This window comes from Phyllopteryx taeniolatus, chromosome 8 (assembly GCF_024500385.1).
Source record: "Phyllopteryx taeniolatus isolate TA_2022b chromosome 8, UOR_Ptae_1.2, whole genome shotgun sequence".
Classification (NCBI taxonomy): Eukaryota; Metazoa; Chordata; class Actinopteri; order Syngnathiformes; family Syngnathidae; genus Phyllopteryx; species Phyllopteryx taeniolatus.
In genome coordinates this window covers 14,896,670-14,920,000 of record NC_084509.1, presented here as the reverse complement: position 1 = coordinate 14,920,000, position 23,331 = coordinate 14,896,670, and the positions used below count along the sequence as shown (strand labels likewise).

Below are 23,331 nucleotides of genomic sequence, written 5' to 3'. Positions count from 1 at the left end.
ATTTAAAACAAGATTGCTTTTCCTTAAAAAAGTCAGTTTAACTTAATGCTAACAAACAATGCAAAACACCATATACAGGCTAACAAATAGCATGGCTGTCACGTTGTTATAACCCCTTAAATGTGTATTTGAACACAAACGGCGGGGCAACACACATAGACCGACAATATAACAATACTCACAGGTATATATTCTTTATCCTTTGTGGAAAGTGACTAATATTACTGCAGCTGACTGAGCTTGGATTTGAAACTCTTCTTTGTGGGGTCTATGTCTGTATTACACTGCCTCCAGATGGCAAAGGCGCACACAGCAGAAGAAGTGTCACAATGTTCATTGAGTTGAAGCAAAAAAATCTGTCTGTTACTGTTTTATTATTTACATTCAATTTAATTACACCATTACTGTATGATTTTATGAAGTACAGTACAATATTATAGTTATTTTTTGTTAACTGATTTAAAAATATATATATAATTAAAAAACAAAAAATAAATTCATTAATTCTAATGGGGAAAGATGATTTGAGATACGATTGTTTTGAGTTATGAGCAGGATCACAGAACAAATCAAACTTGTATCTCAAGACATAATTTTTACACTCAAATGTCATAGTATAAGGTAGACCTGAAAAATCAAATGAGATCCAAACAAGAGTTGTAGCCAAAGATTTTCCCTTTACAAAGAAAAATGGCCTTTTCATGACTGGCGTAACTCTGCGCAGAGGCAGGTTAGACCTGGTGTTGGCAATTTCATGGAGCTCATTTAAAAGTGGGCCGTCTGCGCACCTGTGGGTGTGATCACAACTGACTTCAATCCTGTCCAATCAAAGCGGCTCATCTCATTCCCTTTAAATGCAGCGCACGGGTAGCACACTGACATTCTTTGACATGGTGGAAGAGGCGTGCAAACTAAGTTTATATGGAACTGCAAGCAGACGGGTGGATGATGTAAAGTTGTACTGGGAGGAGATCACCGATCTGTCCCGTGAAGTGGACACTTGGAGACTGCGCCGCACCCCTGATCGTTCGTGTTCCCCCCTACCCACTTAAGAGATTACTTTTTACAATGTTATTTTACTTATTGTTTTTAGCAGTGAAGAACTGCAAAATAAAACTAGATAATTTTCAATATGATTTGTTACAACACTGTAAATTACATCCACAATAATATCAGACAACAGTCTGTTGTCTGACCATATTAAATAACGTTAAGTGAACTAATCTGTCATCATCATTGTGAACATTTCTAACAGACATAATACTGTAATGAGAAAATACTCACATAATAAGACTAAAATAAAGTTAAACTTCTCACCCTGTGACGACATCTGGTGGAGAGGGAACAGCAAGGGCTTTGCCAGGGTGATACCATCACCTTGTGGCGTTCATGGGTATTGCCAGAATTAGTAAGTGATTAACTTAAAGCCTATAGCGTACCTTAGTGAATAAACACCATATCACATGCATGTTAGTCAACTGGTGTACGGAGTTGCTGAGCTGGCACATTGAGGAAGGGTGGGCCCGGCCGCCTCCACCCGCAAGAATTTGCATCCAGAGGCGCTGCAATTAGTAATCGCATATTCTACTGACAATCCAACTGGAATAATCAAGGATAAGGAAAAAATATATTTTCACTTCGTTAAAGAGCAATTCGGAATACACAAGAGAAAATTAGACTTTTCACTTAATAATGAACGATCAATTGGTTTCCTCTTTTAGATAAGCAACAGTATTTTTCTTAAATTTACATTGTGTATAAAGCAGGAAACTCCATTTTCTTGTCTACAAACATTTCCAGTGAGGCAATTTCAAACAAATATAAATACACTTGGCATTTCTTGTGAGTATCAAAAACACAAGGCATTAATTGAAAAAAAAGAGGAATACAAGTTTGTCATCTTGTTATAAAGGTATAATTTTATCCAACTGTGGTATCTCAGTCGGAACACTTGAGGGCACTATATAAGAATATCATGTCAAAAAGAGGCAAGGAAAAGGACACGAAGAAGAATGTAGTCTCATGTAAAATAGATGCTAGATGTGTGATGATTGATAAAAGTACATAAAGTTCAAAACTGATTCTTGACAACACTACACTGACTAAATGAAACTGTAATGTACAGGAAGCCCAGACAGCGCACGGTCGGCCCGGCGTGCTATTTGCGTGATCACTCACAAAGCTAGCTCCTAATGCTAACAACAACAAGCATACGTGACATCAGCCGTGCGGTTCCCACAATGCAATGTGGATTTTTGTTGTTGCAGTTTCTGTGTATGTTAACAGTGGTTCTTGAAATGTATACCTTATTTAGCTGTCACATCTATTGTTGATTTTGGTTGGATTACTTTAGGTACCGTGTGAAAAAAAATCACCTCTTGGTCAATTCCTCTACCAGAGTGTGCCCAACAGGGCATTAACTGTTAAAGATAATAAGAACTACCTTCACATTAGCATTGATGGTGTGGGACACTTCAAAGTCTGAGCTGCTGTATGAGGCTCGCAGTCTTCAGGCTAAGCCAAATGCGTGCGCGTTTATATAGTCAGGCAGTGCTGGTTGTGGTTTCTGCCTGAGTCATCACAACATCATGTCTTGGATGGGATGTTTATGTGATAAAAGAATCTCAGACCGACACTGAAAATGCAGTTTTGGGCCATTTTTGGCAGGGTAAAATCTTCAATGACTTAGAGATTTGTCCTGGCCCGAGTGGGCCAGTGTCTATATTTAGGTGGTGGCCCGACGCAGTGACGTAGTAGCCTCGGGCCACCGTTAATGTGGGACCCTGTACATAAGACAGACTTATTAGTGCAAGGCAGTGATTCTCAAAGTGTGGTACTAGTACCACTACAGGTACGCAGGCTCTCACTAGTGGTATGCAAAAGAATCACTGCCCAAGTACAGTTCAGTTGTATTTAACTTTTTAGTACAACACATTGTCTTTGAGGGTTATTCAGTAGCAATTTGTATTTAACTTATGTGCAATATATTTTAATTGAATCAATATATACATTTTTTTTCTTCCTATAGTTAAGCGCAGTGTTGATATTCAAACTGTGCATAATGTTACAGTGGCTTATAATAATTTTGATATATTTTAATTGAATCAATATATAATTTTTTTATTTTCCTATAGTTAAGCGCAGTGTTGATATTCAAACTGTGCATAATGTTACAGTGGCTTATAATAATTTTGATATACTTTAAATTAAACCTTTGTCTCACTTTTGATAAACACTTAGGCCTACTATGCTACTACTGCATTTTAATGTTGGTCATGATGGCGGTACTTGGAGAGCTAAGTGGTTTTTTTTGTTTTTTTTTAGGTGATGGGGGGGAAACGAGAACCACAAGTCAATGCCATGACTCTACAGCAAAGTTCAGCAAGGGGTCGTTTTCAAGCATGAACGCTCTTTCACGCATGAACGCTCTTTCTCACATCTGATTTAGCACAAGTAAAACATCGAAATCCCACCAACACAACAGCAAGAATATATTGATCTTGTGTCTCATAAGATTAGAGCTGTACCAAATGCTTGTGGGGAAAAAGAGACTAATAAATACTGTAGTGTTAAATACTATACTGTTTAATACTGTTAAAAACTGTTCTGCAAGATTTATAGAAAATTTGTCAAACCCAAAAAATATTTGCAATAAAAAACACAAAAAAACAGCTACTTTTAGCAGATTTTATTTAAATCTTTAATGACTTTTTCAAGCGAATCAATGAGTAAATAATATTAAGATACAAGCATGTAACAAAACTGCACAAATCACCAACAATTTAAGTCATAGAGGTTTACTGATGATGCACACAAGGCTTATACACAGACTATTCCAAAAAAAGCCCTGTTATGCATTTCGAGGACATTCATTTTCACATTCACAGATCATCTAAAACTAGCGCATAACCAGAAGTTTCACAAGTACATGCAGTGAAGTTGACACTCCTGGGTCAAAAACATATTTACTGACTGATGAAGACTGCTGGAGAAGCAGAAGAAGGAGTGCTAAAGTTCACCAAAAAACATTCTCAAATTGTTCATCTTCTACCACTAATTTATGTTGAATAGGAAAAAATGAAACTCCTGTGGTAAATAGGTACGCCTGAAAACCAACTTAGCCAGCTTGTGCCAGGCAACCATACTTGCTTGCTACGTTGCTGAGCCTCCACCTATTTCTCTCTCTCTTCATCCATGCCAGGACAAGGGTGTCACTGCTCTGGCACAGCTGTGTCATCCCTCACTACTGCCTCCGATCCTCCTGCCTCTAAAAACAGAAACAGGCGAGTGGAGTTTAAGCACTTCAGAACACAAACAGAATAACTGCTATTTGTTATTAACGAGGTCGAAGCCGCCAATGGTTGTTTGGGAAAAACACAAGAACAGTAGAACCTCTAAAGTAAAATAAGTACATTCTTGCACCGTGGTTAACCTCAGATATTTTCAGATTCCCAAATATAGCCAAGCGAAAGTGGAGTAAACAGACATCCATAATCGGGGCGATTATGAGCATCCCCACCCCCTTCCGATCAAAGTCAGCAAAGTCAGATGTGCCTAAAAGATTATCCGGCGTGATTATCCAGGTGCTGGGTGTGTTAAAAGCAATTTCTCCTCCCCAATCTGGAAACAGTTGAGGCTGACAATCGCAAGTGTTGAACCTGTTCAATATTTACAACGACAAATCTTTATGTGAGTGGTTTACAATGAGTTCGGCCGAGCCATGGACTCAGTGATCGTGAGGCGAAATGTAAATATAACCAATTAGGAAGCTTGCGCTGTTGCCAAATAGAGGAGCAACTGTACTGTGGTGAGTGTTTGTCCAACCTGTCTTACAAGTCAGCCGTCCCCATAAAACTGACAAGGAGAAGAGTTTACAAACACAATGTAGATACTGGATTACGGTTAGCCTAGCTTCTTCTATTTCTTCTTCTACTCAGTGGCAGTTTCTGGCATGTGCTGACACAGAGTGGCATTTCTGGGGGAATGGCAACACCGCCCCCCAAAAATCTTCTATTGGCATGATGACATGTAAATCATTGGCATTTGTATGGGGAACTTCCAACTTGCACCCCTTTGTAGAGACATCATAAGGGGTCTTCAAGGATTTTACTTTGCCGAGTGGTTAACTAGGCGACATGGTGGACGACCGGTTAGAGCGTCTGCCTGACAGTTCTGAGGACCGGGATTCAATCCCCGGCCCCGGCCTGTGTGGAGTTTGCATGTTCTCCCCGTGCCTGCGTGGGTTTTCTCCAGGCACTCCGGTTTCTTCCTACATCCCCAAAACATGCATGATAGGTTAATTGAAGACTCTAAATTGCCCGTAGGTGTGAATGTGAGGGCGGATGGTTGTTTGTTTGTATGTGCCCTGCGATTGGCTGGCAACCAGTTCAAGGTGTACCCCCCCTCCTGCCCGATGGTAGTTGGGTTAGGCTCCAGCACTCCTGCGACCCTCGTGTGGATAAGCGGCTCAGAAAATGGATGGATGGATGGAGTGGCCCAATGGTTAAGATCATCTCCTGCCACCGTGGGGGACCTCTGTTCAAGACCCCGACTGGACCATCCGCCAACATCTCCCGAACGGCTGTGGTGTCCTTGAGCAAGACACTGATACCCCGAAATGCTCCCCGGGCGCTTCAGCTGCCCCCTGCTCCAGTGTGTTCCACTAACGTGTATGTGTTCACTGTGATGGGTAAAATGCAGAGAACAAATTTCGTGTGCATGCATGTTCAGGACAATAAAAGGTAATTATTGCTTGACAATCGACAGTTGCAAGTTGTGGTGTTCTCTACAGATGTTGCCAATGAATGGGAGCCAAAGAGGATCTCGCACAGTGTGCCATTCCAGCTAGGCCTACCACTGCTTCTACTACTACTACTATTGCTATTTCTTTGTATTTTGGGTGGGGGCAGTAACCAACTGGATCCAGCAGCTGGAGCTGCACTTACAGGGCTGGAGTAGAACAAGTTGAGATCTACGCTCAAATGAATTTCATAATTTTTATTTTTTTTTCAATTAATATAATGTTAAGAGTCACTGGAGAACAGAATACATCCCACCGGGACACGCACTTATTGTGTATGACATATAATGATAACAAGTAAGTAAGGATTCGGGCCAAAAAATGCCAGACAAAAGACTAAACATGATCTGACTTCAACAAATAATCATAAATTATTAATATGCTTTGCAAATGTTGCCATGTACATAATGCATCATTTTCATGTCAACTTTGTTCAGGTTATGTAACTTATTTGTATAATAGAATACCTCTGTGCCACAAGTGAATCTATCATTGCACGCATTTACTAATGCACCTTTAATGTATTAGAATCATTACCACCAGCACATTTACACATGGAACATCCTCACTTGGAATGATGTCATGTAACTTTTATTTTCAATTCCATGTTTTGTTGTTAATTTTGCGTATCTTCAAGGAAAACTTACTGGACTGTCTGTGTGGTATTTCGACAACGATATTCAGCAAGGGGTGATTGTGAGAACAAAAAAAAACGGATCGTGTTGTGAAAAGGGGGTCTCCCCCGGTGGGAGGTGTTCAGCGGGCTCCGGATTCATTCTGACAGGTTCATTAATTCTGCTTGGCCCACTAAAGCGTATTCTCTGTCTGTTGCACCTGCAGTTATAAATACATAGACCTACATAAAGTAAAGGCAGCCAGCGAGTGGGTTAGATGCAACCACTGGTAGATCTATTGGCCCCAAGCCAGCTGCTATATACTTGATCAAGAGTGGGGCCATTTTTCCTACCCAATTAAGTTTTTAGTCCTCAGAGAGCCATACTAAATGTATGAAAAAAAATATGATCCATGTTGTTTTTGCCAATTTCGGCCTGGCCGATCAGGGGTTTCCACAGTGAATCACTGGCATGATTTTCTTGGCATAGTTTTTACGCCGGATTTCGCTCACAGAATTTCCCCACTTATTAAAGCATTTTACAGGTTAAAAAAATAAAATAATTTTTTTTCCATGCAATTATAATGGGCATCAATTATCTGAAGATTTTCACTATTTGCGGTCTGGCCCAGTCACTATCCCCCGTGAATAGCGGGGGTCAGCTGTACAGACATACATGGAGATGGTCTCAACAAAGCTAGGTAAGCTGCAGTAATATTCGTGGTTTTTCGCAAAGGATAAAGAAAGTATGCCCATGAATATTGTTATATGGTTTGTCTACATGTGTTGGTCCACCGTTTGTGTTTAAATGGCATCTATCCATCCATCCATTTTCTGCACCACTTATCCTCACAAGGGTCGCAGGCGTGCTGGAGTTTATCTCAGTTTACTTCGACCGAGAGGCGGGGTACACCCTGAACTGGTTGCCAGCAACTCGCAGTGTTTAAATATCAGTTGCTTAAAGCAGTGTTTCTCAACCAGGGGTCTGTGGACCCCTAGTGGTTTGTAGTGTCATTGCAAGGGGTCCATGAAAATATAATCTTTTTATAAAGATCCTATGACATTTATGGGAATAGGATTATTTCACTCAAATGTAAGACCTTTATGTACCTAAACTACAGAGGGCGACGTTAATTTTTTTTCTCTAATTCCATCTGTTTCACAAGTGTAATTCATTGTATTTTAATAAGAGAGCTCTCCCACATTTGCATTAAGTTACTGTATGACGCTGTTAATACAAACTTAACATTATCTGCATTCTTTTGAAATTATGAGCCCCCTAGTGTTTCAGTGGGCATACACCATTCTTTTCTTAATGATGATTTTATTGTGAAACATCTGTAAGAAGGTATTTTGTGATAACTGATTAATTTGCAGGCTTCAGGTAAAAATAAATAAATATATAATTTCTTTGTTACATAGTTTTGAAGTCTACTGCATAACAAATCTGTTTTGTTACATATTTCTGGAAACACTGCATATATACGGTGCTGTGCTATGCCAGTAAGCTATTGCATATGTATGCCGTTTTGTTATGGAAGTGCTGCTGTTTCTATCAAATTGCACCTCCACCCTCTAGATCGGGGGGGTCCTCAGGGTTGATCAAAATACTCTATGCAGGGGGTCCCGGAACCCAAAAAGGGACACTGCGACACCGATTCTATTCGTTAGCTACTGTCTACGCTGTTTTGCATTGTTTGTTAGCATTAAGCTTGGGGTACTATCCTAAGGCAACGTTATGTTGTTGTTTAAAATCCATGCGTACCGTACCTCTCTTTGTTTTATGTGTAGTTCGACAGTTAACTTCAACCGGCATTAAACACTTTGATGGCTCTTTTTGGAAGACTTGTTCACTATTTGTCAAATTGCTGCTAGTTGTGAAGTGTGTTGAATTCACTGCTGCAATACAGTGCTCGTATCTCAAATTTGTGCTTACAAGTCCATCCATTTTCAACACCGCTTATCCTGGTTAGGGTCACGGGGCGCTGGAGCCAATCCCAGCTGACTTCGGGCGAAAGGCAGACCACACCCTGAACTGGTCGCCAGTCAATCGCAGGGCATGCTTGCAAGTCAAAGCACAAAATCAACCCAAGGACGGCTCGTATCTCGAGAAACTCACAAGGCGGGTCACTTGTATCTGTCACGGTTCCAATGTAAAAAATATGATCCAGATGTTTCTGATTATGTGTTTCAAATGGCTCAGTGGGCTGAATTACATGCTCACACAGGCCGTATACGGCCCACGTTCTGTAAGTGGCCCAACCCTAGATTATTTTAGAGGCTAAAACTCTTCATAGCTTTGCTTGGCAGTAAAACAACAAAAACAAGTGCAACCTTTTTGCATTTTTAATAATGTCTTTTGGAGAGCAGCGATTTCTCTGACTGCCTGCTCGATTAACATTTCATTCTCTTGCTGGTGATTTAAATTTAATTGTTGAGAAGCAGGCTAATTTATAAGCACTTTTAGAGTGAGGATTCACTTGGCTGCTGCTGGAGTGCCCATGGGCTAATTAAATGAGTCACTCAGTTATGCATTACATTAATCACACATAACGTAACGCAGGGTGGGCTTTAATTATGGTGTAATTAATTATGTACGGCTTTTAAATTGTGTCATTGTCGATGATGTAACGTGAAATAAGGTTACAGTAACATCAGCAGGTATTTAAATTGAATGCCTTGGAAATGGATTATTCCCAAAATATGCCGGACATATGGTCAAGTCTAATTGTTCCACTATGATCGTGTACTTTGAATGTAGCCCCTCTCTAATAATAATAGTCTTCTGTTAGCATCATTAATGTCACCAAGAATAATATCTTTAGGAGCAATATGTGATCATAAGCCATAAGTCTTTACACCTCACCTCCTCTCCTTCTGCTTTGTCCTCTGGCTTCATCTTCTTACGGGTCATGTGGCCACGGAAGCCAGCTTGGATCTTGGCGGCCGCCCTGTTGGCCTCAGGGTCATCCAGTGGGATGTCCATGATGTCCTCCTCCTCCTGGGGTCTGCTGCGTTCTTCCTGCTGAGAGGACCAAGGCACGATGGAACATTATACGCCTGATTTTTATTTTGATAGCAAGCGATACATGCTGAGTGGTTATACGCAAGAGGTCAGTAACCCACCACTCATTTTTCTCTCCATTTCTCCTTGTCATATTCTGTGTTACCGAGTCGGCCGATTTACAGTATAATGCATTGCAATTTTCTCAGTTTTTAACATGCTTTGTTGTTACATTAATCAGAAACAACATTAATTACACATCATGGGGTGTAAAACTGCGACTTTACAGATCATAATCCCATATTATTAATTGTCACAGGTAGTGTTTGTAGTTGGTGTAGAAATGGACTACGGGACATCATTCTGAGAGCTTTTCTTACGTTTGGCCTCGCTCACAGTAGCAATCCTCCATAACAAATAGATTCACGAACAAACAATTGATTACTGAAGCATATGACCTAGTCTACTGCCGACACTGCTTTTCTAACATATAATGTTCAGTTTGTGCTATTCAAGTCTCGTTTTTAGAACGCTGTTTGAAACGTCAACGTAATTGTGGCGCCCAGACGTCTTTCGAATTTCGGCCCGAGCTATTGGTGGCTATTTTCATCTGAAACTTGTCTGCCAATCGGAGAAGGGGTTCCCCAAGTTGCAGACAAAATGTTAACGGTCAAAGAGATATGTTGAAAAGTTACAGTTTTACTTGAATTTGATACTTTACACTTATGAATTTGATACTTACTTCAAAGTATTGGAATGGCAAGCTCAATTCCTTTGTTTTTGTTGTATACTGAAGACATTTGGGTTTCAGATCAAAAGATGAATATGAGACAAAAGGTCGTAATTCTAGCTTTTATTTCATGATATTTACATCTGGATGTGTTAAACAACTCATGACAAAGTACCTTTTGTTTGAACCCACTCACTTTTAAAGAGAACAAAAGTATTGGAACAGACTATTAAATTAAAGGGAATAACATTTTATATTAGGTGACATAACCCTTGCAATAACTGCATCAAGTCTGCAACCCATTGATGTCACCAGACTGTTCCATTCTTCATTCATTCATTTATATATACACAAACACATACGCACACACACGACATCACATAAAAGTGTTTTTTTACCCTCCAACACAACCAACTAAATTTCTCTGGAATCCATCATCCGCTTTTCTAAATTCTTGCTGCGTTGTACTCAGTTTGAAGAGGCTGTTCCAACCAGACTCTGCATTTTGACAGACTGTCATTTTTCGCAAAGCTTGTCACGTTGCTACTCACGGCTAAATAATATAACAAAAATACAGTGCGTCTCATAAGCCACAATACACTTCTTATTTTCTACTTTTTTCATTTCAGACATCATTCGGACAGACGCGCGGCCATCAGCATTTGACAGTTTAGCTTTGCAGTTTCTGTCAGAATATTCATCCCTTGCCCATGGCTCACTGACTGACACTGGAGCAACGTTGAAAATGTGCCGCCAATACGTTTTTCTATCCACAACTGCAGTTCAGCGTCAGTTTGAGAAGCTTAATGGCTGTCACACTGCTCCAACATGTAGTACAATTTAGGCTATCCATGGCAAGTTTCTCCGCATCAACAAAAGCTCAATTCAGCGGGTGCTTCAGATAGTGATAAAGCTTGTCCCGTACCGACTTGATGTGGTTCAAATACTTCAAGTGGAATGATGCTCAACAACCTAAAGTTGGTAGGCGTAAAGCCACTCTACAAATGAGCCGCCGAATCGAGCTTTTGTTTATGCCAAGATCCAGTGCAGCCCTCCAGATATACTTTTCCTGGCTTTGTGCGAATGCCTACTCTATACGTTCTGTGTTTTCATCTGTGGTGGAAGTACCAGACAATCTGCTGCGGTTTGTAAAAACATCCTGTTTTGAGAAACTTGCCATGTACAACTGGCATGTACAATTGCACTACACGTTGGAGCAATGTGACAGCCATAAAGCTTCTAAAATTGGCACTGACTGGGAGTCGGCAGCGCTGCTCCAATCTTCTCACAGGCAAGAGAATAACATGCAAAACTGTAAAGCCTAATCTGTTAAATGCTGATGGCCCCACACCTGGCCAAATGATACCTGAAAGGAAATAGAAAAAAGGCACTGGACCATGACGTTTGGGACCCCCTGTATTAGAAACAAACTTCCAGTTTAACACGACTGCAAACTGCAACCACAATAATAAACACATGTATTCAAAACATTTTTTATACAGCTCTCTATTATGTAATGTATATTGCAATAACATCCTCATAACAATATTCAGTGAGTGAGAGTGTCTTACGTCATATCAGTTCATTTTTAATACAATGTAAGCATGCAACAAACCACAAGCACTTCACAAAGACCGGTAGAATTTTTGATACAGTTCATTTATGATGCAAATGTACCTGAAAGAGCAGATAATAAGTGCATCATTTTACTAGTTGATGAAAAGTGTACTTCTGTTGTTAAGAAAATTTGTTTCGGAAAGTGAAAAAGGATTCAACTCTGAGATTCAGCTAAGAACCAAAGGAAACAGTAATTACAAAACAAAGTTATGGCTCAGGACCCTGGCATGGAAAAAGGATGACCCTGAAAAAATAACATCATCTTCGCCTTCAGCCAGCATCCAGCGTCCTGAAGGAGACGTGGTGGACGGAAGACTTATCAAAAAAAGTGGTAGCAGCATGTCGCCGGGGCTGTTGACAACTTATGTTAATAGCCATTCAAATTCTGCGACGCAAAAACCCAAGAGCATTGCTGGGGGAAGCAGATTGACATTTCACACAAATGGCAGCCCACGAAGCGAGCCTACTGTCGCCCCACTGGATCACGTCTCTGGTGTAACACCCTCCAGTGTGGGAGGGCGACCACCCACCTGTGCAGCCAGCATCCATTAGCCTCTGTGTCTGACTGCTCACTCAGCTGCCAGCTCTGGGAGAAGGAAACCACTGAGTGGGATTATGCTGCTTATCCACCCCATTACAGAATGTTTTAAAATACTCTGACACAAATCCCATGGAATACACTTTTGATGAAAACCGCATAATTGGGCAAGCTGTTTGATTACTTCTCTCAGAGTTCAACAAACAGTTAAGCCAGTAAATAGCACACAACGACTTCTGCACGCAAAGCTCGGCGGAAAACTAATATGTTCAAAAACTAAAAAAGTTACCGTGAAGATGTTACTTACATTGTGGCAGTCCATGTCTTAACTCTCAGATATGACCTCGGTCTTCAGGTGGCTGTAATGCGTCGCTGTCGCTTTCTATAAGTCACTCTCCGCTTTTATATAGATGCCTCACTGGCTCTTACTAACAATCATTGCATGCTCAGTAACACCCGCTCACACAGAGGAAGAGAGAGACACACACACGCGGAGGGAGGGAGTGAGGAAGGGAAGAGAGACCTCCTACAAACATGTCATCATGTGTTCTGTCTTTTCAGTCTCATTAAGTGTGCTGACCTACTGCGTCCACATTTCTGATACAAACTAAGTGTACATTCAACAATGTAAAGTTGGACAGATGTCGGGCATCGTGCATAGTTACAAGTGAACAGATGAGAAGAATAAATTACAATGCAGAAATGCTCATCAAATAAATATTTCTAACTTCCAATTCCAGCTAGTAACAGTGCAAAAATAAAACCAGCGGAGTTGTGCTGGGTGGTGTTATAAATGTATTAAAGGCAGCGTGAGATAACAGCCTTCTCCATCCCCCTGATCCCAGCTGGTGAGGCCGCCCACACACCACTGCCAGCCTCATAGACAAGATGCAGGGGCAGAGGAACAGCCATTAATCTGAGTTCCATCTCTCCCAGTCATTCTTCCACTACTGCTTTGCTAAATGATTCCGCGTTAACTGAGCATCACGCTTCAGTTCTCGCTGGTGACTTCAATTGAGTTTACTGTCATCAATCTTGAGGCAGCCAATATGAAAAGACTTCTCTTGATTGTTAGTAGTTGTAAACAACAAGGTGTACAAACAGGTAGTTTTAGGAAAACAGCAGAAAGAGTGTGTTAGTGGGAGCTAAGCTGTCAAAAGCGCACAAAATACAGCAAACGTCAAACACATCCAAAGTTCTGGCGATTAAGGTCCGATTACTATTACAAACCATCCCTAGCAACAATCAACATCACCATCTCCTATTAATTTCATGATGAGAACGCGGAGTGAGTAGTGAGGTGTTACCATGGCAACGTTCTCAGCAACTCCACCACTGCACTCGTTTGAAGGCGCACTTGCTTTGTCCAGGCAAATCAGACGAGGGGGCCAAGTGCGATGCCTGCGAAAATGCTAAAACGCCAAATTCAGATGATGGTAGACATCTCAATCAAGTTTCAATCTGTGGGCGCAGCGGCGACGCCACTCAACTGGGAGCCATTTGGAACTAAGAGAATTACCACATGACCATGAGGAAGGGCCTCAAATGGCATGTTCTAATACTAAGGCACTTCAAAAGGATCCTTGATTCATCCATCCATCCATTTTCTGAGCCGCCTCTCCTCACTAGGGTCGCAGGCGTGCTGGAGCCTATCCCAGCTATCATCTGGCAGGAGGCGGGGTACACCCTGAACTGGTTGCCAGCCAATCGCAGGGCACATACAAACAAACAACTATTTGCACTCACAGTCACACCTACGGGCAATTTAGAGTCTCCAGTTAATGCATGTTTTTGGGATGTGGGAGGAAACCGGAGTGCCCGGAGAAAACCCACGCAGGCACGGGGAGAACATGCAAACTCCACACAGGTGGGGCCGGGGATTGAAGCCGGGTCCTCAGAACTATGAGGCTGACGCTCTAACCAGTCGTCCACCGTGCCGCCGGATCCTTGATTGTTGCTGTATATTCACATTGTATTGAAATGAACTAACACTGTGTGAAAGTTGATGTAGCATGCACTCACTGAACACGTCATCTTCTCATAAGCTCCAATACAAGAGCCTAATATTGCACATTTACTAAGATAATGATTACTCCTTCAGGCAGAAATAAATGTTTATCATTGCTTACGAACTACAAGCACAATAATAGAAATTCTGTTGAATCAAAAAGGAGCATCTTTGTAAAGCAGGGGTGAGCAATGTATGGCCCACAGGTTCTTTAATCTGACCTACTGAGCATTTACATTATCAAGAGAACTGTTATAGTTGTTGCATTCATTTTACTGTTTGTTCCTAAAATTGTTTTAGGGAAGGCCCTATCTAATTAAATTATTTCTTTATTGGTTCATTTTTAATAATGAAATGAAAAAAGTTAGTAAAAGAAACACTATTACATATAGTTTTAGCATTTTTTTTTTCTTAAATAATTGGTTCATTAGTTAGAATTGAATGTATTATAAATAATACGCAAGATAATTAGCATGATTATTTTATTATACAACCAAACTCTAATACATATTTTACATACACATTTTGACAAAACAATTTTTACCTCATGACTTGGATGACAGGCCCATCTGTCCATTATAAAAAATCAAATGTGAACTTTTTTAGGTAAATTTGCCCAACCCTGGTGCAAAGAAATAATTTTTGACACAGCATAGGATTTTATGACAGCATATTGCATGCGCTAATGTTATGTCTGGTTAAAAAAAAAAAAAAAAAAAAAAAATTGAAAGCAATATGGGTTACTGACCTCTTGAGTGTAATCACTCAGCACACATCTCTCTCGATCAGAATAAAAGTATGCACATCCTATCATGTCCTCTCGGCAGGAGGAATGTGGCCACAGGAGGAAAAGGACACCATTAACACCTGGGCCTAGAGGACCAGATCCAGGCCAACTTCAGTGGACAGATGGCCCGTAAGAAGATAAAGCTGGAGGACAAAGCAAAAAGAGAGGTGGTGAGCAGCATGCATCAGGGACAAGTCTGAAGTGTACAGGTTTTTTTGGGCTAAGCTTAGGCAAGGCTATCAAAGAGGTCATTATAGCTGGTGACATTAATGATGGTAACATAAGTTAAAACTAAAGGTATTAGTGACTTGCAGTAATGAAACTAAATAAAATACCACTCCACTGACTTTAGTGTGTTTTGGGAAAAGGGCAGCACCTTGTTTAAGGCCCCAGGTCCAGCTGAAGAAAAACAGCCAAAAAGCATGATGCTGCCACCACTATTCTTTACTGTAGGTATGGTGTTCATTTGGTAATGAGTAGTGTTGTGTTTGCCTCAGACATATCTTTTGGAATTATGGCCAAAAAGCTCAACCTTGGTTTGATCGGCCCATAAAAAAATCTCCCAAACGTGGGAAAAAATGAGATGGCTGAACGTTTTGGCCATAATTCCAAAACGGATCTTTGGTGCAAACACAACACCACACATCACCACTTGAAATGGCGTCAGGTCTGTGTACTCAGTTGACTCCCATTGAACATGAATTTAAATGTGCTAGGTTAATTCTGAACACAGTCACATATAAGAGGGTGTACACACGTGCGCAACTACATTATTGTGTATTTTTACTTCCTCTATCAAAAAAAAATAATCCATTGAGTTGTACAGGTTATAGGTCACACTAATGGTGGAAAACGTTTTGAAATGATTTATCTTGGTGTCATTTGTGATCACAAAAAGCTGGCCTTTGAACAGGAGTGTGTAGAGTTTTTATAGCCTCTGTAAATACCTGACAATGATACATTATAGAAAATGAGACTATTTAAAAGCTATATATAATTCGTGACACTAGAGCCCACCCTCTGAGCTGTTTTGTGTGATTATTCCAATGCATAACTGAGTGACTCTTTTAATTACCACACTGGCTCTCCAGCTACTGCTGATTGAATCCTCGCTCTCAACGCGCTGATAAACGACACGTTGTTAAACACATATTGTCAAATTAATACAACAACGCCGATAACAACTAATTAGCTTTTGAACAATCCTTCTAGCATATTAAGGCCCTTACCACAGACCACACTCATCTTTAATAACTACCTTAGAGAATATACAACTGTATGTTTTTATGTTGCTTTTATTCATACTGTCATTCATTTCACTTAGCTTTTACACTTCCAATAACTTTTGTTTCTTCTGACATTTGAACTCACTTGATGACATGAGTTGTATTGCATTAGAATTAAGGTTTAATTAACTTCAAAAATAATTTAACAGAAATTAATTTTTGTAGTATATGAAATTTCACATTTTAACTATGATGCTTCTATTCATAATTATGTCAGTATAACAATGTTTTTTTCAATTGTATTTAATGGTAACTTTTAATAATACATTTTGTTTTCTGATCGACTTGTAGAGATTACATAGTTCTACTGCCTTTAGTACCATATAGTGGGGCATGTGTTATCCATTTTGACTCAAGTTTAAGTTCCTTGCCTAACACTCTTTGAATGTGAACCAGAGCCAATCAAAACTGAGCATTATTATCTTTGTAAATCCAGAATTTTTAATAGCAACAGGTCTGGTATTGAATTTTCTTAAACAGTGCAAGTGTACCTAATGTTGTGGTGATGTCCATTGGCAATTATTAAAAATATGCATGAAACAGTACCTCGTCCCCTTCTAATCATTGGGCTCTGGTGCTTCAGCTGGCCCGGCCTCCTCTCGAGGGTCATCAGCTACTTTATCTGGAATTCAGAATGGAGCTGATTGTTTGTTCAATCTGCATTGACTCTTTTTGCATTGTCATAAGGGACTCTATTTTTGTAGACGGCACATCTGTGGCGGAGTGCAAAACTCGCGTATAAACTGGCGTATTGTAATTTTCGTGCAAGCGCAAGGCTCGCTGTACGTTTGACAATTCGGCAGACCAGTCTATGCCAAGCTGTGTGTTCAGGCGCATTGAGGGTGTGCCCTTTGACATGCACCCGGCGGAATGACAATTCGGTGGAGGTCTGTCTAAACAGACACCTGCTGAGATCATGTCTAAGTCTGGTGCAGTCGATAGACCGCTGTTCTAACGGAAATTTGGTTGATTTGATCGAGGCACAGGCAGACAGATACTGAGGACTGGGGACATGTGTGGTGGATGTCTTTTTTTGCATTCCAAAAGAATGATTCCATATTTGGTGTGGAGCATGCCTCTAAGTTATAGCATAAATAGTTGAGTAAACAAACACTGGCTAGTGCGTCCTAACTAAGCCTTGTTGCATGAACTGATGAAGCCTGCTCGGATGAGGGGCGAAACGGCTTACTGCCAAACCTGTTCAATCAAGAAATCACTTAAATAGAACCTGTTTGGCAAATTGAAGACGGCTAAGGGATCTCAAAAAGCTGCAACAAAATGCCACAATCTAGTGAAATTCAAGAACAGACGAGAAATTAAGTAATTGACATTTATCAGTCTCGAAAGGGTTACAAAGTCATTTCTAAAGCTTTACGATTCCAGTGAACCACAGAAAGAACCATTATCCTCAAATGGAGAAAACATGGAACAGTTGTGAACGTTCCCAGGAGTGACCGCCCTATAAAAAGTACCCTAAAAGGCCACAAAGGAACCCAGGACAACATCTAAAGAACTTCAGGCATTCCTTGCCTCAGTTAAAGTCATAAATAGAGAAGATACTTGGCAAAAATGGCATCCATGGCAGAGTTCTACGGTGAAAACCACAGCTGAACAAAAAGGCTCATCTTTTGCCACAAAAAAACAAACAAAAAACACAAATGAGTTCCAAGACTTTTGGGAGAATATTCTATTCTACTGTATACTTGGGTTATCGTTGTCTGATATTTACATTTGTTTGATGATCTTAAACATTAAAGTGGGAAAACTCTGCAAAAAATAAGAACTTGAGAAGAGGGCCAAATACTATTTCACGGCACTATATGTGAGCGGGCATCAAACCCCCTGACTCACTGCAGAAATCAATTCTTTCAACACTTTATTATTAGTTTTATTATTATATTTTTTCAACTATCCATCCCACTGGGATGAACGATCACTCGAATGATCGAGGATGGGGGTGGGTTTCCAACTGCCCACTTTACAGCGCAGATCTGTGATCTCCTCCCAAGCCAAATTTACATCAGCTGCCCGTGGAGGTCTGCATGCAGTTCTCTATAAATATACTTTGCGTGCTTCGTCCTCCAAGACTCAGTTTCTTCTTCCACCATGTCAAAGACTGTCAGTGCGCTTCTTGTGTGCTGCATTTAAAGGGAATAAGAGGAGCCACTTTGATCAGACAGGATTGAAGTCGCCTGTGATCGTGTGCACAGCAGCGCAGACGTCCCTCTTTTAAATGCGCTCAGGTCCACAAAATTATCAACGCCGGGTCTAACCCGCTTCCACGTAGAGTTATGCCACGCGCGGCGCTGGTTTCACAACAGTCACGAAAATAGAGCCCTATGACTGAAAGTTGCTTCATCCAACACATGATTCATTGTGTTCAAACCCTTGTTTGTACCTTCCATTTCCTCATTGTTGGCGTCATCTTGCTGTACCTCTATTTCAGGCTCATCATTGCCTTGCCCTTCCTGTCTCTCCATCTCTGAAACATCCTCTGAACCTTCTTCTTCTGGTTGGTTCTCCGCATCAACACTTTGCTCAGCCCGTGGAATCTCCATGGAGTCAACCTCAACGTCTGTCGGTTCATCGGTGTTGTCCAGATTTACTTCTGCATTAGCTGATTCGTCATCTTCTTCATTAAGAGCCTCGGTTACTGCACCTTCCTCCTCATTTGACTTTTCGGCCTCAGCTTCACCTTCTTCTTCCTCATCGAGGGTTTCGCGTTGAGGCTGTGCTTCTTCAGTTTCTTCTGTCTGGGCTATGAGACTCTCGTCATCAGCAGCCTGTGAATTATCAGCATCTTCATTATCAGCACCTGTGACTTTTGCCGTAGTTGTCTCTCCTTCTCCAAGCTCCTCAGCTTTCACCACAGTGCCTCCTTCAGCATCCTCCTCTGCGCCCGCCTCAACCTCCTCCTGAACGTCCTCCTGAGCCACCTCCTGAGCCTCCTTTTGAACCACCTGCTGAGCCTCCTCCTGAGCCTCCTCCTGAGCCCCCTCCTGAGCCTCCTTCTGAGTCTCTTCCTGAGCCTCCTCCTGAGCCCCCTCCTGAGCCTCCTTCTGAGTCTCTTCCTGAGCCCCCTCCTGAGCCTCCTGAGCCTCCTTCTGAGTCTCTTCCTGAGCCTCCTCCTGAGCCTCCTGTGCCACCTCTATAGCCTCCTCCTGAGCTACTTGCTCAGCCTCCTCCTTAGCCACTTCCTCAGTCTTTCCAGCTTCAGTGTTCTCTTCTCGCTCTAAGACTCCACTTTGTGTTTCAGACTGCGATACATCCTGATCTCTCTCGTTTAGAACCTCTGTCGGGTCAACTTGATCAGAGGTTGCTGCTGAGACTTGTTCTGTGGCTTCTGCTGACTGAGCAGGCGTTTCTTCAGTTTGTAGCTCAGCTCTTTTTTCTCTGAAATAAAAAGTTAACAAATGTAGGTTTACTTAATTTTTGTTGTATAGTGTTGCCTTGAGATACGCATAACCCATTTTACAAGTTTTTTGTGATTTTAGCCGTCATTCGGCTGATTTTTTGCTTTGACTTGCGAGCACAAACTTGATATACGGGCTCTGTATAGTGGCAGTGAACTCAAAGTCACTACACAACAAGCAGCAGTTTGGCAAAGATATAGTTTGCTGTCGAACTAAGCATAAACATAGAATTACCTGTTGTGTATTTAAACGAAAGACTGCTTATTGTAATGCTAACAAACAATGCAAAATAAAATTTAAATACTAACAGTTAGCATCAATAGTCACAGCTGAAGCAACGGATATTTGATCATAAACAGTGGAACAACATGCAGAGAGATAATATAACAAGACCCACTACAGGCATACAGTGGGTACGGAAAGTATTCAGACCCCCATTTGATAAAATCGTTTTAAGTAAAAAAATTTTCTTCATTAATGTACACACTGCACCCCATATTCACAGAAAGAAAATTGTTTACATTTTTGCTGTGATGACCCTGACAATGACCCTAAGCACACAGCTAAAATTAATTCAGAACAACCCTAGTGAGGAGAAGCGGCTCAGAAAATGGATGGGTGGATGGAGGGCTAGGCTGGAATGGATTAATGGCATTTCCATTCATTTCAATTGGCAAAGATTGTTTGAGATATAAACGTTTGATAGTCATCACGGAACAAATTAAACTTGTATCTCAAGGCACCGCTGTATTTTTTTACTGTCAACTTCTCTTTATATTTATATGACAGAATATTAAAATGTTACTTAAAACATTGCCGGTACAAAGACTTGATGATTCCAATAGTTTGAGCATGAAATTAATAATTTAAAAAATGTTCAGAAGACCAACAAACATCCATCCATCCATCCATTTTCTGAGCCGCTTCTCCTCACTAGGGTCGCGGGCGTGCTGGAGCCTATCCCAGCTGTCATCGGGCAGGAGGCGGGGTACACCCTGAACTGGTTGCCAGCCAATCGCAGGGCACATAGAAACAAACAACCATTCGCGCTCACAGTCATGCCTACGGGCAATTTAGAGTCTCCAATTAATGCATGTTTTTGGGATGTGGGAGGAAACCGGAGTGCCCGGAGAAAACCCACGCAGGCACGGGGAGAACATGCAAACTCCACACAGGCGGGGCCGGGGATTGAACCCGGGTCCTCAGAACTGTGAGGCTGACGCTCTAACCAGTCGTCCACCGTGCCGACCAACAAACATTCAGTCACGTTCATGGCAACGGGCAATTTAGTTTTCAATGCATCGAAAATGCATGTTTTTGGAATGTGAGAGAGAAGCTGGAGTACCCAGAGGAAATCCATGCAAGCAGTGCTGCCCTCCCCAAAAGCATTATTCTATTTATCCATACAGTATATCTAAAGCAGCACAGTGGTTTAGTGGCAATCATGTGTCCCTCACATTTCTAAAGTTTGGCTGGGTTCGATTCTCAGCACTGGCCTCCCTGCGTGGAGTTTGCATTTTCTACTGGAGTGGGTTTGTGCGAGTGTGAATGGTCGTTTGTCTATATGTGCCCTGCGATTGACTGTCGAGGGTGTACCCCGCCTCTCGCCCAAAGTCAGCTCGGATAGGATCCAGCACTCCCGCAAACCCTCATGAGGAAAAACGCTACATGTATGAAAATAAGCAGACATGTTTACATAAAAACAACATTTTTAAGAAAAGGAGGACAGGGACGCATATTGTAAATCCTATATTTTCTGACCATTTCCCTTTAGCCTCTCCGTTTAAATAAATCCCCAAAGTCTTTTAAATGATTTTTAACTTATTCTGCACATCACTGTCTTATTTACCCATTCCATAATTATCTAAAACCTTGGCTTTTATGAGCTTTCTAAATATTTTTGTTTCTTATTTTACTTCAAACTTTAGGTTTAGCTACTATACTCATTCCCATCACTTTGGTTCTAAATGTTGGTATTTTAAAAACTTCTGTACCTTTCAAATTGTAGTTGCTTACTCTTTTTTAAATTTTTATTTGAATATTTATTTGTAAGATATTTTCATATCGATATTTTCATATCGTTTGTAATATTTTAAAACCTACTAAATCGTGGAATTTCAATGCCTTATATTTCCTAAATAATGGGTTAGCGGGATCCCAGCGGCGAATATTATTAACGATTTTTAAAGCTCTTAATTCATTCAGTCATTAAACATGTTACAAGTAGAACAAGGCAACGAAATGCAAAAAAAATGCTGGACTGCTCCACAAAGTCAACTCACTCAGGTAACGGGACTTCTGTCGCTGGCTCCTTTTCAGGAACAGCCTGCAGAAGAATAATACAACATCAGAGTGATTGTAAAGGACCAGCGGCGTGCAGTATAGGCACACGGAGAGGAGTCTAATAAGTAAGATGGAAGGCGAGATCAGTCACGGCCGACGTTGATTGAGCACCAACTGGCCTGAAATGCACGGTCGTTGTCAAATCTATCTTCCAGGCTGGCAGCCCACTCGGTTGGGTCCACGCCGCTGCCTGCAAGCCAGAACAGGTAAGTGACACACCACGGCAAATGACGCCAATGAACAAATCCGAAGCTGCTTACCATCTCGTTGGCTGAGAAGACGTTTGAAGTAGAGGGCGGCGTATATGGGAATGTCTCGAGGTTGGTCACGAAGAATTTCTCGGACCAGGCCTTCCAGGAGGGCTCCGAAGCCCCGTGGAATCCTCAGGTGGGTGTTGCAGAAAGGCACCGACATGTCGACTAACTCGCAGGTCTCTCTCTCTCTCTCTCTCTCTCTCTTTTTTTTAATTTTTTTTACAATTATTATTGTTATTTTTTTAAATTGTTTTTAGCTCGCCAAAACGACGTCCATGAACCTCTGAAGCTAGCCGGCTGCCACTCTAAAGTCACAAGTTGCAATTGCAATGTCTGCCTCTATCGCTCTCATTCCACTGAAAATAGCCTTATTTCAAATGTATTTATGTCCGAGTTTGACAGTTTAGAAGCACCTATCAAGCTGTCACTTACCTCGAGTGTCTGAACGTTTCAACAAACTGCGGGCTACGGTGGAGATTGTTGTTGTTGTATTGTTGTTGCTAGGCAACTTTGGTAACTACGGACCACGACCAGGCTCAAATCTAATAGTAGCAAAGTCAAAACGGGAAAATGTCAATATTTGGATACAGTTGGTGCATTTGGGGCATTCTACCGAATCGGAGGTATTTGCCTTTTGTAACGCTAACAACACACACGGAGGACCTCAGAGTGTTATATACTGTACGTATTTTTTGTTTTTGTAAGTTTTTAAAAAAAAAAACTATTAGTGAGGACAGGGCAACAATTACACAAATTAAACTACTCAAAATGTGCATTGGCCCATCTTAGGCAACTTTATTGTTTATTTCATTGTTTTTATTATACTGAACACCGAACAATGAGTGACTTTTCAAGCATAGAATTACTGTAGCATACATATAGATATAGCCACATGGAATATATTCTGATGGAATGTTCACACTATTTACAGTGATTCA

The 23,331-nt window shown here is 41.1% G+C and overlaps 2 protein-coding genes across 5 annotated transcripts; both read right to left on the bottom strand.

Moving 5' to 3' along the window:
• Nucleotides 1-3,673: 3,673 nt before the first annotated feature.
• On the bottom strand, nt 3,674-15,250 carry nrgna (neurogranin (protein kinase C substrate, RC3) a). 4 transcript variants are annotated; one of them, XM_061781121.1, is made up of 3 exons: nt 15,059-15,250; nt 9,280-9,438; nt 3,674-4,267 (listed from the first exon to the last, which is right to left on the bottom strand). In XM_061781121.1, exons 1-3 carry the CDS (start codon nt 15,122-15,124, stop codon nt 4,244-4,246), a joined length of 249 nt encoding a protein of 82 aa, XP_061637105.1. In that variant the 5' UTR covers nt 15,125-15,250; the 3' UTR covers nt 3,674-4,243. The 4 variants fall into 4 exon arrangements, with proteins under 4 accessions (XP_061637105.1, XP_061637106.1, XP_061637108.1 ...); XM_061781122.1 differs by having other exon boundaries at nt 9,280-9,435; XM_061781124.1 differs by lacking the exon at nt 15,059-15,250 and adding an exon at nt 12,610-13,325 and having other exon boundaries at nt 9,280-9,435.
• spa17 (sperm autoantigenic protein 17) lies at nt 15,102-22,966 on the bottom strand. Its single transcript, XM_061781113.1, has 6 exons — nt 22,400-22,966; nt 22,259-22,329; nt 22,079-22,122; nt 18,782-19,776; nt 16,930-17,005; nt 15,102-15,240 (listed from the first exon to the last, which is right to left on the bottom strand). The coding sequence occupies exons 1-5, from the start codon at nt 22,551-22,553 to the stop codon at nt 16,941-16,943; spliced, it is 1,329 nt and encodes a 442-aa protein (XP_061637097.1). The 5' UTR covers nt 22,554-22,966; the 3' UTR covers nt 15,102-15,240; nt 16,930-16,940.
• Between the last annotated feature and the right edge of the window lie 365 nt (nt 22,967-23,331).

Coding starts and splice junctions, on each gene's coding strand:
- nrgna (XM_061781121.1), bottom strand. CDS start 15,124: ATGATAGGATGTGCATACTTTTATTCTGATCGAGAGAGATGTGTGCTG. Junction 9,439..15,058: donor TGAGTGATTACACTCAAGAG/GTCAGTAACCCA, acceptor TGGTCCTCTCAG/CAGGAAGAACGCAGCAGACC. Junction 4,268..9,279: donor ACAAAGCAGAAGGAGAGGAG/GTGAGGTGTAAA, acceptor TTCTGTTTTTAG/AGGCAGGAGGATCGGAGGCA.
- spa17 (XM_061781113.1), bottom strand. CDS start 22,553: ATGTCGGTGCCTTTCTGCAACACCCACCTGAGGATTCCACGGGGCTTC. Junction 22,123..22,258: donor ACAACGACCGTGCATTTCAG/GCCAGTTGGTGC, acceptor ATTCTTCTGCAG/GCTGTTCCTGAAAAGGAGCC. Junction 19,777..22,078: donor ACAGAAGTCCCGTTACCTGA/GTGAGTTGACTT, acceptor TTTTTATTTCAG/AGAAAAAAGAGCTGAGCTAC.